General features: G+C 38.5%; 1 protein-coding gene across 3 annotated transcripts in view; it reads left to right on the top strand.

Annotated features, from left to right (window-relative positions):
- NDC1 (NDC1 transmembrane nucleoporin) overlaps nucleotides 1–18,415 on the top strand; it is a 46,646-nt gene that overhangs the window by 14,241 nt on the left and 13,990 nt on the right. For 2 of the 3 annotated variants that reach the window (XM_053214063.1, XM_027059118.2), the window contains 10 exons: nucleotides 1,089–1,140; nucleotides 3,788–3,923; nucleotides 4,691–4,783; nucleotides 6,997–7,078; nucleotides 8,940–9,095; nucleotides 11,992–12,231; nucleotides 12,343–12,458; nucleotides 14,810–14,860; nucleotides 16,610–16,673; nucleotides 17,473–17,573. In XM_053214063.1, the coding sequence (XP_053070038.1) occupies nucleotides 1,089–1,140; nucleotides 3,788–3,923; nucleotides 4,691–4,783; nucleotides 6,997–7,078; nucleotides 8,940–9,095; nucleotides 11,992–12,231; nucleotides 12,343–12,458; nucleotides 14,810–14,860; nucleotides 16,610–16,673; nucleotides 17,473–17,573 (1,091 nt within the window). Of the gene's footprint in view, nucleotides 1–1,088; nucleotides 1,141–3,787; nucleotides 3,924–4,690; nucleotides 4,784–6,996; nucleotides 7,079–8,939; nucleotides 9,096–11,991; nucleotides 12,232–12,342; nucleotides 12,459–14,809; nucleotides 14,861–15,643; nucleotides 15,827–16,609; nucleotides 16,674–17,472; nucleotides 17,574–18,415 lie in introns of those variants that run through there. The other variant, XR_003420171.2, reaches the window with a different exon arrangement.

Raw genomic sequence — 18,415 nt, 5'->3', positions numbered from 1 at the left:
AGCCTGGTGGGGCTGCTCTTGCTGCTCAGGGTGTGCTGCCTCTATACAGCAGCTGTTCGGCTTGGTGCAGAACAAATGCTGAATGTTGTTTTCACTTTTCTGCCTTTTTCATAAATTCGGATTTCTTTCAGTTAGAACAAGTGCTAGCGTAGGCCTTTCATAAAAGTCAAGTGGCATAACATGAACTTTCAAAAAGCAGGGGATATCTGCATAACTTTCTGATCCTACTTTTTTCTATGGAATCATTTTATAGAATTGTTTTTACTGGGTATGGGCTGTTCTGTTGTCCACCTCTTTCATCCTTAGTTTATAGAACCCATTGTTTTACATAGCTCTTACAACTGTCATTCTGATGTTAACACCTTGTTGTTTTTTTATTAACCTACTATCTTCAGCCTGGATGTTTCCCCACCATTGTACATTTGGGCTGACATAGCAGCCGTGTGACTATTTCCGTGGTCAACCATTTCTTCTAGAACTCTGTACATGTTCCATTCAGATTTCATTTCAGATGTTAGCACTTTTCATTTCTTTGTTGCACTTGGGTCTTTTTGGCCAGTTTCTTTCAGTTATTCATTTTTATAAAATGTCATGTGGGCTTTTCATAGGAAACAAGGAGGCGACACAATGTTATGCTTTGCTGTCTGCGCCTGAACTGAATAACAGATGTCAGTGACCAATCACAAACAGACTTAGAAAGAAGGGATGTGATTAGTCACAGATTGTGATGTGTTTCCATTATCTACATACTGATTTGTGTACTGAGAAGCTGGAAATATATTCAGTTGCTCACTGTAAATATACCATAGGCAACTGAAATTTGAATTATGCTATTGGGGGACTAGTGTGATTTAACTAAACCATCACTGAAATATGACTGAAATGTATGCATAATCAGACCTGTGCAAAGCAAGGACTTCCTGTATTTAAAAATTATTCTCTTTTCCTGCCCATTCCTGATCAAACAACCTAGCGTTTTGACCCAGGTCTTAGTGTCTACTTGGTCATCTCATCAACCTCATGTTACAAAGTATGATTAAGATTTATTAACTTTTTATGTTTATAGCATTGTATTTTTTTCCTGTCAGGCCATATTCCCAAAGCTTGGATTAGCACTGCAATGGACCTTCAGATAGATGAGTAAGTGATATATGAAAAGTCTGATTTTTAAATCTGTTAGTTGTTTCCATCATTGTAGGTGTTTACCACTTTCCAGGTATTTTGTTTAGATTTAGCCTTTAAATTTTTAAAGTTGAAAACCAATTGTATTCATTTTGGAATATACCTAGTTCATATAACTCAAAATTCCAGTGTCCTATAAAAGAGTATACAGTTAAGAATAATCCTTTTGCTCCTGTCTCTAGTCACCAAGGTTCCTCTCCCTGGAAATTAGCAGTGATAATTTGTTTTTTGTTAGATATAGCTTTTATATTATAGAAAAGTGGACTTCTTGAGTTGTATGGGTATACCTCTCTTGTTTTTCTCCTCAGTAATCATTCTCTGCTATTGTGGTAGGTAAGCACAGTGCTATGGTATTGTTTTAACTTTACCACTAAAGAAACCAAAATTGAGCAGGGTCATATGACCAGTTGAAGGTCAATAAGTGATAATCGAGTGGCAGCACTAGGGTGTCTTACTCTGGTTCTTTCCCATGTACTTTGCACATAGATAAGGCTTTAATCTTTATTTGGAAAAAAATGTAAATTTCTCTATTAGTATTTGTTCTTTTAATTTTTATTATTCTACTGTGAGACTTTTTATATCATGTAGATTTAACTAATAGCATTTTGGGGGGGTGGGGATGTTGACATTTGTAGGTGTTTGAGATATTATGGTTTCTACATTGTGTATTTCAATTTCTAACTTTTTTTTTTTTAATGTTTATGTATTTATTTAGAGAGAGAGAGATAGAGAGTGAGCAGGGGAGGGGCAGAGAGAGAGGGAGACAGAGAATCCCAAGCAGGCTCTGCACTGTCAGCGTGGAGCCTCATGCGGGGCTTGAACACATGAACCGTGAGATCATGACTTAAGCCGAAATCAAGAGTCTGAGCCACCCAGACACCTCTCAGTTTCTAACTTTTAAAAGTTTCTAGGTAAATTTAGTTTTGTCCTCGGTTTAATTGCTAGATAATGAAACCACATGCATGGGTCATTTATTATGTTAGTCCGGATTTTACATTGGGTCTAATGGAAAGAGAAAAATGATAATGACATTTGATTGTAATTGAACATAGTATTTTTTCCCTTCTTTCACTTGAAATACATTTTATTTGTATGGCAGTGTCAAATATCCTGTTCTTAATATATGGCAGGTACCTAAAATCTGAAAATAACTTTATTCTCCTAGAAACTGTAAAGCACTATGCTAGACACACCTAACATCAGGTGTTTTAAATGTCAGAATAGCCCTAAGAAAGGAGAGGGGTGTCTGGGTGGCTCAGTCAGTTGAGTGTCCAATTTGGCTCAGGTCATGATCTCACAGTTCGTAGGTTTGAGCCCCGTGTCAGGCTCTGCTGAAAGCTCAGAGCCTGGAGCCTGCTTTGGATTTTGTGTCTCCCTCTCTCTCTGCCCCTGCCCTGCTCACGTTCTGTCTCACTCTCTCTCAAAAATAAACATTAGAAAAAAAACAAAAAAACACCTTTTTTTAAATAAAAAAAAAAGAAGTAAAAAGAAGAGATTATGGCACCATTGTATGGATGAAGAAATTGAGTGTGGGTTAGGTCAAGCAGTTAAAGGTAATCACAACACACCTAGATGGCAGAGCCAGAGGTTCTAATCCTGTTTTAAAATTACTAGTTGTGTGATTGTAGGATTATGATGACTTTGCTAATTGATCTACTCAAGGTTTTGGTAGTGTTCCCTTTATTTAGCCTTCTAACAGAGTTTCTTAAATTATTTTTTTTTTAAAGTTTATTTATTTTTGAGAGAGAGAGAGAGAAAGCACCAGCTGGGGAGGGGCAGCGGGAGAGAGAGAATCCAAGCAGATTCCTTGTGCTCAACTCAGAGCCCCAATGCGGGGCTCAATCTCACAAACCATGAGATCATGACCTAAGCCAAGATCAAGAGTCAGTCATTTAACCAACTGAGCCACCCAGGTGCCCCTTAAATTATTTTAAAAGTAAAGATTGTGATTTTCTGATAGTGCTATGTGCTCCCAACTATTGTGGAACCGTTTTTTTAGGGTATACAGATAGAGCTGAAATTTGGCCCAGGAGAGGTGCTAGTCCTATTGAATGATTATGTGTCAAGCTACAAAGTAACAGTAAAATTTTACCCAGCTGCTAAGGGTTGGCTTACAGGCTTGGCTCATTCTTTCTCCATAGGAAATGACAGTGAAGATTTGGAGCACAAAAAACTGAGCATAAGTTTAGGTCTCTTCGTTTAAGGCTCCCTTATGTAGTTCGTAAGTAGGTATTAGGGAAAGAATTGTATAGAGTGCAAAAGGAGGGGGGTCTATAGCACCATTATTTATTCATTACAAAAATTTTTTTTTAATTTTTGAGAGACACAGAGCATGAGTGGGGGAGGGGCAGAAAGCGAGGGAGACACAGAATGTGAAGCAGGCTCCAGGTTCTGAGCTGTCAGCACAGAGCCTGATGTGGGGCTCGAACTCACAAACTGACATCATGACCTGAGCCAAAGTCAGACACTTAACCGACTGAGGCACCCAGGCACCCCCATATCACCATTATTATTAATAAATAAGATTGATTTGTCATTGTGAAGCTGTTGAATGCTGAGATTGTATTTTCCCCATTGGATTAAATAGTAATTTCTGCTTTCATAGGCAGTTTCATAGGCCTCTTGACACTCTGAGTGGCCTCTTGAATCTCTCATTACTCTACCATGTCTGGCTATGTGGTGTCTTTCTTCTGATGACTTGGTATATCTCATGGATACTCTTCAAAATCTTTGCCACAGAGGTTAGTATTGAGTTTTTTGTTAATACATTTATGTTTTAGAGTGCACGGGTATTTTTAGCAGAGCACTAAGCAGTATGCTATTGTGCCTAAAGCCATTCTGATAAATTGGGTTTTGGTCTCTTTTCTGAGGCTTTACTAGGGATGTATCATTTGTAACCATAATTTTCTGTGTGGTGTGTGTGTGTGTAAGGAACAGTGTTAGTGTTCTTGATCTTTGGAAACTAAACTGCATGAACTGCTAGTGGAACTTAATTGTGCTTTATCTGTAGTGTAATTCTCATTCCTCTAGTGAGCACATACTAAATGCCTGAATTTTAAATAGTTTTACATGCTATCGGTATAGCTACTCTGAAAATATTCAATATAAAGCAATAAAATATTTGTTCTTTGAAGGAAAGTCTTAAAATTTGTATAGAAATTATTTTAAATGAATGGGAATTACATTGTCTTTATCATCCAGGTGTTTATCTTGGGAAATGAGTGTTTGTTTTTCAGTTTACCATCTTTGTAGGTTTGTGTCCTTCAGTGGCTTCAGAGAATCTTTGTTACTGGAAGCCAGAGATTTAATAAAATGGGGAGAATAACATTTCAGAAAGTAGTGTGTTTAGGTATATGTAATTTTGATGCAATCCATTATTAAAACACTGAAGATGTTAATTCGGTTGTATTGTTTCCTGTTGTAATAAATTTCAATTAGTGCTAACTTACTGAATAGAGTCAAGAAAATAATCATTTTCATAGTCTTTATATTTGATTATACTTGCTAGGCTCATCTGTTCCCTGTTCAGCCACCATTTTCAGAAGAGTCGGATGAATGCCTCCCGAAGGTCTTAAACAGCAATCCTCCCCTCATCATAAAGGTGCCTGAGCTATGTGTTTTGTGTCTTCATGCAGTAATCTCGAACCTATTTATGAAATGGACTTAATATTTAGCGTATTTAGATCTATTTTTTGAGGGCCTACAATATTCTAGCACCAGTATTGTAAAACATCAACTACACACTGCATGGAATGCCATTCACTTTCTTAGTTTTTATTCCAAGTGACTAAAATGCAAAGATATATTGCAGTATGTACAAGCTAAGCTAATTTGTGCAAACTAAACTATACTTAGATTAGACATAAAAATATTTCCTGGCACAAAATACTATGATATACAACTGTATGTGTGCATTAGCTTTTCATAAACTTATAATTATAGCAAAACAAAATACTGTTTTGTTTTATTTATTATGGAGTCGACATGTTCTTACTCATGGACTATTTAAAAAAAATTTTTTTTAATGTTTATTTTTGAGAGAGAGAGACAGTGTTGAGAGGAGGAGAGGCAGAGAGAGAGGGAGACAGAAGCAGAAGCAGGCTCCAGGCTCTGAGCTGTCAGCACAGAGCCCGACACGGGGCTCGAACTCACAGACCGCGAGATCGTGACCTGAGCCAAAGTCAGACGCTCAAACGACTGAGCCACCCAAGGGCCCCTACTCATGTAGTATTGTTGCTTGTTATGATCAAAGGTAGTGCTTGGTAGGTATACACATACAATGAGCTGTCTTAAAAGATGAATAATGAGGGGCACCTGGGTGGCTCAGTCGGTTGAGCAACCAAGTTCGGCTCAGGTCATGATCTCGCGGTTTGTGAGTTCGAGCCCCGCATCGGGCTCTGTGCTGACAGCTCAGCCTGGAGCCTGCTTCGAATTCTGTGTCTCCCTCTCTCTCCGCCCCTCCCCTGCTCATGCTCTGTCTCTCTCTGTCTCAAAAATAAATAAAACATTAAAAAAAAAAAGATGAATAATGATAATGATCCTAAATTAAATTTTAATCAAAAGAGTTTAAAGAAGTTCTAACAAGTTTACAAATTAAACTAAGAATAAATTGTTTTGATTCAAATTGCATTTTGAAATTTTAAAGTAGATCTATACATAATATGTGTGATCCTGTTAAGAAGTCCTAGTACTTAAAAAATAATTCAAAGAAAATGGAACCCAGAGTTTGGAATACATTCCGAAAAGTTGTAAACGAATAAGAAAATGAACCAGTGAGGTTCTGATTACCGTTAAACATTAATTATGACTAATTTATTAGATATACAAAAATATCAGCTACTCATTTGGTTATTTAACATATCTTTATTTACTGGGTAGGTGTCAGTCATTGCTAGTTGCTGAAGGCATAATAACGAGTAAGATGTAGCAAGCCTAATGGAAAAGGCAGATACACAAAATAATGAAAAGTTATTGTGATAAGTGCAGTGGGAGCCACTTATTCTGCTTGGAACCAAAATAGGAAAGCTTCATAGAAGTGATGGTGTCTTGAATGATGAGTGAATGATTTTGCCAGGAAACAAAATGAAGATTTTCAGTAAAAAAAAGTTCAACATATGTTGTGTGTCTGCTGTGTGCCAGGCACTGCCTTTGGATGTGGTAGCAAGTAAGATGCTGTCCCTGCCTCAGAGTTTAGTGGGTGGAACCAGATGAGACAAGTAAACAGGCAGTTACAATAAATTATGTTAAGTGTCATGGTTGAGAGCTGTGTCAGTATATGTTGATGTGGGGGAGGCCTGGGAAGTTCTAGAAGGAAGTGATGTTTTAAGTGTCTCACCATAGAGATGGGAGAGAACACAGAGAGTTTCTTGTAGCTGGAGCCTCCAGTGGGTAGGGTAGCTTACAGAGGGTACAGGCAAGACAATTCTGGGAGTCTGGAAAGGAAGGTTATGGCCAGCTTGATTGACAAACTGAATTTCCTTCATGAAAAATTTCAGCGATTTCCCCTTACATATAATACTGAGCCCAATTCATAACTAAGATTTCATATAGAAGTTAAAACAATTAGGGGCACCTAGGGGCTCACTTCATTAAACGTCTGACTTTGGCTCAGGTCATGATCTCGCGGTTTGTGAGTTCACGCCCCACATGGGCCTATTGTCAGTTCAGAGCCTGCTTCAGATTCTCTCTCTCCCCGTCTCTCTCTGTCCCTTTCCTGCTTGCGCATGCGTGTGCATGCGTGCGCGCTCTCAAAAATAAACATTAAAAAAAAAAAAGTTAAAACAATTAAATAATGTTTGTTTTTTTCCCTTTTAGTATTTGGCCTTGCAGGACCTGATGTTGCTTTCTCAGTATTCTCCCTCACGAAGACAAGAAGTTTTTAGCCTTAGCCAACCAGGTATTGCTAAAAGTAACAGATATAGGCATGTGTGTGCAGAAGGTGTTCCACTTAAAATTTTTGGTGACAGAGATGTATTTAATAAAATACACAACTGTTGAGTCCATTAAATGAAGTATTGATTTTAATGCACCTAAATGTTTGCATTGCTGTGGTTAGAGGTTATATTTCCAGGAAAGGTATGTTAAAACTTTCTTCAGCATCCTCATTCCCTTACCCTGAAGAAATGATGAGGTAGATTGACAGTTTTAGAGCAGAAGAGTACAGTTTAAGTATCCTCAGAGTTTTCATGTTACAAAGTGTCTTGAAAATCAGGTGGTCTAATTCCCTAGATGGGGGATCTAAGTCTCAGAGAGATTAAGTGGTTTATATACAGTTAATGTCAGAGTTGGAATAAGAAATTCTGTCATCTGACTCCCAAGTGCAGAGCTCCCTCCTTCTGTCATGTTACTTTGCCTCCCTTTAAAAAAAAGTAAAAAATAACTAGATTTGATGGTGACCGGAGGATGCCCTTGGCAACTCTGAAACACTTTTCCACTGTCAGTTGTTACAAACTCATCAAGACTGCAACTATGCCAGTGCTCTGCCTGTTCCTGGATGGAAAGCATTCCGGCCTAGCCACCAATGGAGAACAACCTAACCTAGGTAGCTTTTCATCTCTGTAATCAGCTCTTCATTATTTTGCTAAACTTGCCAATTCCCACATTATAAAAGAAACTTTCTATGGTTAAATGTTACATGGAAATGAAATTCAGTTACATAAAAATATAAATGATTGGAGCCACACTCTCCTTTTAGTAGCATGAAAAATCCAGAGCTGATGCTGTAGAAAATTAACTAGCAGTTCTTTTTTGTCAGACTTAGGTTCACTTAGGAATTCTGTATGCATTAAATATTTTCACCAGATATTCCAGTGAACTGTAACAAGGTGACATGTTCTCTGCTAGAGAACTTACATTCTAGGGCATATTATTAAAATTTCCCTGGACAATCACATAGTTGCTTAGTGGTTCTGAGTTACAGCAGTACAAAACATTCTGGGACCTACTGATGAAGTATTTTGTTTGCTTGGAGGTTAAGTGGTATTCCTCTTTAGCTGTAGATGGGGGAAATGTTTAAGGGGGGCTCTAAATGAAGACAGAAAGGTTATTTGGCACCCAGAATGGGAAACAAATTTTCAGGGGATTCCTTGGCTATTCTCAACATAGAAAGTAGCATGGTTGATTTTTATGTGGCAGCTGTGGGAGAGAAAGGTCTTAGGAAATGAAAAGATAATGAGAGTAAGGGAATTTTTACAAAATTGTGGATCGTAGTAGTTTCAGTTAAATAATAACAGATATGTGTATAAAATATGATCGTTAGGAATAACATGTTATTCCTACAGACATAATACGAAATAGGGGCCATTGTAAATGAAAATGTAAGGAAGCTTAGTGGGCCAGACACAAGTTTATGCGTCACTGGGGGCCGTGGGGCACATCTCATGAGACATGCCTGTATTCATTGTCTTCGTCTTCAGTCTGTTCAGTGCTGGTAGGGAAGTAACTCTAGTCTTTTTCACTCACACCATCCTCTAGTATTTGGCTTTATTTTAGCAACCAATTTGGCAGGTTTTTTGTTTTTTCTTTTTTAATGGTAAGATGGCAAGTTTTCGCTTGTAGACTTTTTGGAAAATTATTTCATACAAATATTTATTGAACTCCTTCTGTGTAGATGGCAGTGGTGTAAATAGTAGCTTAGCCGCGGCAAGTGGACCTTCATGCAAAGTGTAATGTAGTGTTTCTTGCAGAGTTTTCTCCTCACTTTGAGAGGAGACTCTAAGATTATGAACATTTTAAAAGCTGGTTTTTTGACCCCTTAGGTGGACATCCCCACAATTGGACAGCCATTTCAAGGGAGTGTTTGAGTCTTTTAAATGATATGACTCAGAAACTGGTTCTGTATCAAGAAGCAGCTGCTACGAATGGGAGAATGGTGTCCTCATATTCTGTGGAGCCTAAGAAATCGAATTTTCCAGGTAATGCCTGTACTAGTGAGAGAGGGCAAAGTACATACATTTTGTTTCCTAAGAAAGATGACGGTAGTTAATCTAAGGATATGTGTACATGAGTGTGAAGGAGTTTTCGGAAAATCCTAAATTTTTAGGGAAAATTGATCTCATAAGTGGGATATTGTACTGAACCAAGAAGAAGGCCTGAGTATCATTGTAGATTGAAGAAATTAAGTCTGGTGTGCTGATGGTGTTAAGAAAGTTAACTGTGGCTCATCAAATAGAAGGAAGTGTCAGCTTCCTCAGGTACAAAGCCAGGTGAAGCTTTACAGATAGTACTGGTGCAATATCCCAGACAGAAAAAGTCGCTGGCCAATGCCCAGAGAAGAGTAACTGTGTGACTGAGTGATTTCATGGTGGGGGCATCGCATTCATGGTTTTCAGAGAGCTTGATAGAATGTTTGAAAGATGAAAGCCGAGGGGAAGAAGTACAGTGGAGGAACCTAGGCTATTTGACCAAATTCCTTATGTCAAAAAATGCCAAGGAACGTAAGACTAATGAACGGACTTAATGTTCACCTGCCTTCTGGAGCCAGGCCTTTAATGAAAATGGGCAAAACTGGCTGGGTGAGGACTGTGGTAAACCTGAGAGCACTGGCTTCATCTGTAGGGGAAGCTGTGGGTTAGCTTCGGTTCATTGTTCCCATGTGGGAATTTGGACCCAGTATCTGAACTTCTGTGTGCCCCCCCACCCATCCCTACTTTTAAGAGAAGCCTGAAATCTGAAAATATTTTGGGTGAAATTTTCCACTTTTTTAATTTTATTTATTTTGAGAGAGAGAGTGCATTGTTGTGAATGGGGGCTGGGGGGAGGGACAGAGTGAGAGGGAGACAGAGAATTCCAAGCAGACTCCATGCTGTGAGCACAGAGCCTGACTCAGGGCTCGATCTAACAAACCATGAGATGGTGACCTGAGCTGAAATCAAGAGTTGGATGCTTAACCAACTGAGCTATCACAGGTGCCTTGAAATTTTCCACTTTTTAAATGTTGGTAACTAATTTTGATATTTACAAAATCACTACATGGGTCACAGTAAACATCATGATTCTGAGGGGGTCATAGACCAAAATGAGAGATTACAAATGGAAAACAATTTAGGTAAGATTGTGAATGTCAGATTTTAAAAGATTCTAGTGTTTCACTTGTTCTCCACATTCAGATTAGCATTTATTTATTCAACAAATATTTATTGAATGCTTAGTATATGCCAGGCAATGTGCTAGAAATCAGAGAACCAAAGATGAAACACTCTTGGAACTGACCTTTTAGTGGGAGGCCCACAAATAATTACAAGACAATGGAATTGGTAAAAAAAAAGAAGTCTGTCACAGATTCTGAATGGGTAGGATGATTGTTGATAACAAAAGGAGGCCTGGCATATATAGTTTATATTTTGTAGCAATATGGAGCCATTAGAGAATTTTGAATAGGCTAATTAATTATATCAAATTAGCATGTTAGATCAATGCAGTCCCAGGTTAGGAGGGAATCATGGGGGTGACCAAATAGGAATTATTCATTATTTTAAATTGTTGTCACATCCCATTGCTCAGTCAGTATTTCACATTTTGTAGAACTTAAAAACCCCAGTCTCAATTTTTAAATTGATTCTTCAAATATTTCCAATTAGCACTAACCTTAAAAAGTCATTCAAAAAAGTTTGGCACTTTATTTATTTATTTATTAAAAAAAATTTTTTTTTTCAACGTTTTTTTATTTATTTTTGGGACAGAGAGAGACAGAGCATGAACAGGGGAGGGGCAGAGAGAGAGGGAGACACAGAATCGGAAACAGGCTCCGAGCCATCAGCCCAGAGCCTAACGCGGGGCTCGAACTCACGGACCGCGAGATCGTTACCTGGCTGAAGTCGGACGCTTAACCGACTGCGCCACCCAGGCGCCCCAAAAGTTTGGCACTTTATTTTATTTATTTATTTATTTATTTTTTTTTTTATTTAAAAAAAAATTTTTTTTTTCAATGTTTATTTATTTTTTTGGGACAGAGAGAGACAGAGTATGAACGGGGAGGGGCAGAGAGAGAGGGAGACACAGAATCGGAAACAGGCTCCAGGCTCTGAGCCATCAACCCAGAGCCCGACGCGGGGCTCGAACTCATGGACCGTGAGATCGTGACCTGGCTGAAGTCGGACGCTCAACCGACTGCGCCACCCAGGCGCCCCAAGTTTGGCACTTTAAATGTTTGATGTTTTATGGTGGTTTTATTAAGAAGCTAGAACACCAATGTAATCTATTTGTCTTTGTGCCTTGCACTGGAGTGGCTGGAAAAATATTCCTTTGTTTCTGTACAATGGAATTTATAAATTGGTGATTATAAGATAAATTTTGAAGAAAGTGTTTATAGATCATATTTGTAGATAATCCTGGGCAAATTCATCTCTGGTGTGACTTCTGTTAACTTGAAAAAATTCTGTGGAAAATGGGTAAGTGTGCATTTATCAGTACATTTCACAATACAAATTTGTTTTAGCCAAGTAATAGCTGTAGTAGGAGCTTGCAGTAACCTTGGACACATTCTAGTGCAGTAACTGAGGTTGTTGCCATTTAAAAATAAAATAGAAATTGATAGGTTCGTTCAAAACAGCGTAGGTTTAGAGAAACTGACCTTGAAGGTGAAGATCTTCTCTGGGGGGAGAAAACAAGGGAAGCTGCACCAGTCTGACCGAAGATGTAGAACACCCCCGTGAGTGGTCGCTGAGTTGCTGTCATAAAAGCTGGATGTTGAGAGTGTAAACATACATGGAAACAAGCTACTGAACTTTGGGTAAATGCATTAACCCAAAAACTGAGATGTGTAAAATTTGTTCAGGCTGCCTGTTCAGCACTGGCTCTGTTCTTTTACAGAAGAAACTACTTTTCAGACCCCGAGATCTAGCCAGATGCCTCGGTCTTCAGTGCCACCATTAGTTAAGACGTCACTGTTTTCCTCAAAATTGTCTACTCCTGATGTGGCAAGTCCCCTCGGAACCCCATTTGGTTCTAGTGTAGTGAATCGGATGGCTGGAATTTTTGATGTAAATACCTGCTATGGGTCACCTCAGAGTTCTCAGCTGATAAGAAGAGGGCCAAGATTATGGACTTCTGGTGAGGATTGTTTTTTAAAGTTTGAAATGTCATAGTTGTAGAGAATCCGATATCCTGAGTTTTCACTTTCTTGATTTTGTTTTGTTTTTTGTTTTTTGTTTTTTTATTTAGATCAGCAAATGCCTGAATTTTCTAATCTTTCTCCATCTACCTGTGTTGGTGCGGAGGGTAAGACAGCAGGACAGCCTAGCATGATTTATTCATGGATTCAGAATAAACGTGAACAGGTAGGATGATATGGTTATAGGATTTATATTTGCACATAACATTGAGAGCATCAGGAATCTCACAACAGTAACCCATCAGGGATAATTAGGACTTTTCTTGATGCTTCATGTATTAAGTTGACCCAAATGAAATTGCCAGTATTTGATGGGCTTTGAGGTATATAAATTGTAATTTCATATGACTGAGACTAATACAATGTCTTTGATCTGTGAATTCTTTCGTTTAATGAATATTTACAAAGTTCTTTATATATGCTGGGTGTGGTTTTAGGCACTGGGAAAACAGCAAACAAAAGTCCCTGACCATATGTTTATATTCTAGTGAGGGGAAATAGATGAGCAAGCAAATGTATTAAACCATGTCTCTCTGAATTAAAAAAAAAAAAAAAAAAGTATTGTGAGACTTATTTCATATGCTATTAAGAAAAAAAGTTGCCATGACATGCTGTCAATTGTTAAGATGTGTCCCAATATGTTATACTCAAAGTATGAAAAATATGTGTCTTAAAGGGGAAGAAATTTGATGTCTTAAGTGCTGTATAGGAAAATAGAGCCATTAAAGGAAGTCTCTTTGATAAGTTGATACTTGATTAGAGACCCTGAAAGAAAGGCAGTGAACAGACAAATGCAAAGGTCCTCAGGTGGGGGTGTGCTTGATTTGTGTGAGGAACAGCATGGACACTAGTAGGTGGTGATGAAGTCGGAGAGGCAGCAGGCACCCAGAGCTCATCAGGCACATTAGTTATTGTGAAAACTGACATTTTCTCTGAGTGAGATGGAAAGCCACAGGATGATTTTGTCCACAAGAATGACGTGATGTAACCTTACATTTTGAAAGTGCTGCTTTAGCTGTTGTGTTGAGACTACGTTCTCAGATGGCAGGAGTGGAAGCAGAGAGACAGTTGTAAAGCTGTTGAAGTAACGTAGTGGGAGAGGATGGTATCTGTGATCAGGGTGCTTGTGGTGGAGATGTTAGATGTGATCAAGGTCTGGATGTATTTTGAAAGTAGGTGTGATAATCCTATCTTACTGATAGCAAGATAAACCTTGCTTGCTGTTTGGTTGTGTGTGAAAGAGAGAGACAGTGTTGACTTTCAAGTTTTTGGCTTGAGGATCTGAAATAATATAGTTACAATTTATGGAGTAAATTTAACTGATTTGAAGAGATTTGGTAGAGATGAGGTAGGGAAATTATGAGTTTTATTTACGTCCATTTTGAGGTGTTTATTAGACAACCAATTGAAAATACTGAGTAAGAACTGAGATGTATATCCAAAGCGTAGGGGTAAGTTCTGGGCTAGAAATACAAATTTGGAAGTCATCAGAGTATAGACAGTATTTAAAGCCATGAGACTCCCATGAAAAAATGCTTTGGGAGTGGATACAGAAGAAAAGACATGTAAAAACTGGACTCTGCAATGACTAAAGAGGTCTGAGAGATGAGGAGGAATAGCAAAGGAGACCAAGTAACTATTGAGGTGAGAAGAGAACCAAGAAAAGGGGAAGTAAGTGCCACATGCTGCCGATACGTAGCCTGAGATTCACACTAGGAATGAACTATTGTGCTAGAAATGTGGAAGTCATTGAGTCCTTGTCCAGCTATTGGGTGGAGCCTTGGGGATGAATGCCTGATTGGATGGGTCCAGGAGAGATGGGAGGAATTGCCGGCCACAAGAAAAGCTGGATCTTTCAAGGAGTTTTCCTATAAGTGGTACAGAGAAATGGGGTAATTAATAGCGGGAAGGAGTTGAGGGGTCAAGGAAGGGTTTTATATTTTAAGATGAGAGGAATAACATCTATTTTGACGGAATGATTGATTAATAGAGAGGGACTGTAGGCATTATACAAACTTCAGGATCCCATTTGCCCTACCTGTCGTAAGTACCGCCGTATTGTGAATTCCCTTTCAAGTCAGTTGGGGTATATAGCTTTCAGCTTAATACTAAGAAAGTTGTTTCCCATGTAAATATCAACTAATAGAAAACAATTTCATGTCTTAAGATTTTTTGTTGTTGTCTAAGGAAACATTCTTTTTTGGTATTAGGAAGTTAAAGGGCAAGACAGTTGTCAAGAATTGAGTAAGAAAATATCACCAGAACCAATTCAGATTCCTTTTATTGTGGGGTTAGACATGTGTACTTGAGAATGCAGTTTAGGTGAGATGGCCCATCTTAGTTTTCAAGTTTATAATATGAAGGTATTTACTTATGTGGTTTACTATAACTATTCTCTGTAAGATATGAAGTGTTTCATTTAATGTAGTGTCAGGGAGAAACTGGGGATGTGTTAACATTATGTTTGAATAGATTTGAAAACTTACATGTGTTAATTCTTCCTTCTTTCCAACTCAGGTTAAGAATTTCTTATCAAAACGGGTGCTGATAATGTATTTTTTCAGTAAGGTAAGAATATGTAGTTACAGCATTGGGAATGGGGGGAGGGGAAATGAAACGAAATGAAGTACCAGACTAGATTTGACTTCTAAATATTTAGTTCGATCCTAGGAAGCTTGGCGTAGTGCTCTGCTAAACCTCCATGTTAGTAGTTGCCCTAGACCCCCACCTCACCTCAGTGGCTTCCCAAGGCTTGACTGCAGTTGGCCTCCCGAGTCTCCTGGCTGAGGACAGCTTTGTGCTCATATTCAGCCTCTTCCTGTGGAGTGATCAAATCCATGGCGATCCTTCATGGCTCATTGTCCTGCCAAAATATTTGTGGCCAATTTGGTATTCAGAAGAGAGATGACTGGATTAGATTATACATGTTACGCTTGCGTGGGATAAAAAGTTGTGATTCAGGCCACAAATGAAATGACGTTCCACCTTGTCCGTCCGCCGCCCCAGCTGCCGCAGGAGAGTAACTCTGAATTGCAGAAGCGAAAGAGTCGATCCTGTTTCACTGACTACAGCTGTTGCATGTTAATCCTTTGATAAGCAAAACTTCTGCCCATATGTAGGGGAAAGAATTTTTGTTTTGTGTTAGCTATTTAAATCTAACTTCTTTCATTCTGAAGATACTGCAGTATTAGCTAATGTTGTACTTTGTTAAAGTGAAAAGTTTGCACTGGCATACGTTATTCATTTTCATTCTGTGGGGAGAGAGATCTGAGTAACTCTGATGGAACATAGGCACACACAAGAAAAGAATCATTTCAAGTGCTTGAAACTTTTTTCTCGCTTTGGTGGCAGGGAAGATCCACCCAACTAGCAATTACCTTTACCAAAAAGAATCTACCTCAGGCTCTCCATTAGAGCTTTGGGAAAACTATCAGCCCCCCCGAGGAAGGTGTCCTGTCTTCCACCAAGAGGAAGAGGGGTTGTCCGAAGTTTTACTTCAGAAGGATGGGAAGAGAACTCACCTTTGTGTCTTATGTATGCCATGTTCTTTTCTCTTAAGTTCCCTCATTTAATTCTAACAGCATTCCTGTCAGATGTCTTTCTGCCCTCATTTTACAGATAAGGAAACCTGAGGCTCAGGGGGGTGGGGGGGTCAAGTAGCTAGTCTAAGGGCATATAGCCAGTAAGTGGCAGAGCAGATGCTGAACGAGATCTCCTTTTCCCTTGGAAGTGAACGTCTACTTTTGATTTTGATTTTGCAAGTGGATCTATTTTAAGATGAGGAGTTGTAGACACTGCCGTTGGATGTTGAAAAATGTAACGTGCTAGTGTATTTAATAGGCTTTGTTGGGCATTACCAAAGCCAGCATTTGTTAAAATGCTCCATACTATTTGACCTTGCTGTATTAAAGAAGGTTGGATGGTGTTTCTTTGGAGTGGGGCTAAGGGTAGACAATTTAAGAGTGGGTAATATGTATTTAGGTGTTCTCAGGTTTTGACGCCTGAGCATTAGGTGTCCTGAGCATTTGTAACCATTGTCTCAGGTGATCTGTATACCAATCTGAGGTGGGTTGAGTGTATGTAACTCTTATTTTAAGTGGGAAACTGAGACACATAGAGATTTAGAGATTGGGCAAGAGTCACACAATAAGTTGGTGATAGACTGCTTTATTGCAGTGAAATATTGCATAAGAATTTCAGATTTTAATTCTTGAGAGGCAGCTGTGAATTTTGTACTGTTACAGCTACGTAGTTGATAGATGACATAAGAGTTATTGCCCAGGGGAACTTATTGAAATGTTTTTGTTGTATTTGTAGCACCCAGAGGCATCTATTCAGGCTGTTTTTTCAGATGCCCAAATGCATATTTGGGCATTAGAAGGTAAGCAACCTCAGTGAACTACGATTCTGATTTTCATTATCAGTTAAATACTGAAGTATAATCCATCAAAGGTCAGTTCTAGACTCTGATATCAGTCTTTGCATTTTTAGATACATTTTTATATCTTTGTTTTATATGGGTCATTTTTCTTTCTTAGATACTTAGGTGTGCTTTCCTTAATATAGAAGCAGAGAAACTGACCCTGGGATTCTTACCTATCTTTTTCTGCTTCAGAAAACTGCAACAATTAATAGATTGTTTTCAACTGTCAACTTATGTTGACCTAACATTTAACATCTTAACGTATTTAAGTTGAATTTCATATTTAGCTTTAGTTTAACATATTTAACTTTAACTTCATATTTATCTTGAATATGAAAATTTAGTTGTTAAAGAACTGTTTTTTGTTTTTTTTGTTCTTATCTCCTAGATACTGCCTTCTCAATGCTTAAATAATACTTCCTCAGAGAGCCCTTTCCTGAGCACCCTAATGAAAGTGCCCTCCATAGCGGTCACTCTTTTCCTTTATCCTGCTTTGGTTTTCTTTCTACCAGTCATCACTACCAGACACAATATCATTTAAAAACTTTTCTTCCTACTAGAATGTAGAGACTCCTCTTTTTCAGGACTGGTGTAGTGAGGACCTTTTCAGTGCATGTTCCAATCTTTTGCGCATTTTTCTAGCATAATACCCTCCTCCTCTATTTTAAGTTCTTTAGATACTCAGGATATTAATCCCTTCTCGATAGATGTATTGTCAGTAGATTTGCCTAATTTTTTTTTCTCTTTTCTTCTTGAGGTCTGTCTCACTTAGTAGCAGCATCATTCACCGAAGATAGATTTGGAGTTGTCCAGACTACACTACCAGCTATTCTTAACACTTTGTTGACGCTGCAAGAGGTAGGCAGTGTGTGGGTTGCGGGGAGGTAGACGGTCATGTTTTTCCCTTCCTCCCAGGTTTTTCAGTTTGTTTCTCACGTATCACATTTATTGAGTAACAAAACATATGTTGGAAGTTAAAATGTCGTACTGTTCTCACCCATGGGAAATTCTAATCTAAGAGAGACCAGGAAGAGAAACTTCTAATTCGTTTGTAAATAATAATTTTATAGAAACAGAAAAAGGAAGTCACTAAACTTCTGGTATTAATCAGATTACTTAGAGTATTAGAATTCTGTTCAGTGATATAAATTTGGATCCTTACACATCTTGTAGCTACTAAAAATAACCTGTAGTTAAATTATCCTTGCAGATAAATGTTACCTATTGGCCAGATCCCTTGCTGCCAGGCTGGGTGAACAGTTTCAAAGTAGTAGGACTTTTTAGTCCTAGACTTAAAGACAGAAAGATAAAACATATGCTTCTTGCTTCTGAATAGGCTGCCTTTCCTCATTTCATGTTGGGTGGTGTGTTTTACGCTGTCTTGGCATTGTCATTGTACGCCAGGTGACAGATGCAAACACTGAGTGCCAAAAGCATTTCCAGGTGGGAGCTGGGTTGTGCAGTAGGTGTTCCGGAGGACTGGTGTTGAAGTAGGCTCAAAGAACGATTGGTGCATCTGTGCAAGAACGTCTTGGGAGGGAATGTAAGATACGAGAAGAAAACATGCTTTGCCGTTCTTTTCTTCCACTCTCAATTTATTTTGCCTGTTACAAAGTCTTAGGCATCAGAGCCAATGATTCTTTTTTTTTTTCCTTTGAGTTCTTTTTGTGCCCACTTTCTCACGAATGTGTTTTGAGACG

Source organism: Acinonyx jubatus, chromosome C1, assembly GCF_027475565.1.
Source record: "Acinonyx jubatus isolate Ajub_Pintada_27869175 chromosome C1, VMU_Ajub_asm_v1.0, whole genome shotgun sequence".
NCBI lineage: Eukaryota > Metazoa > Chordata > Mammalia > Carnivora > Felidae > Acinonyx > Acinonyx jubatus.
Note: the sequence above shows the minus strand (reverse complement) of the source record. Positions and strands in the feature narration are given on the sequence as shown.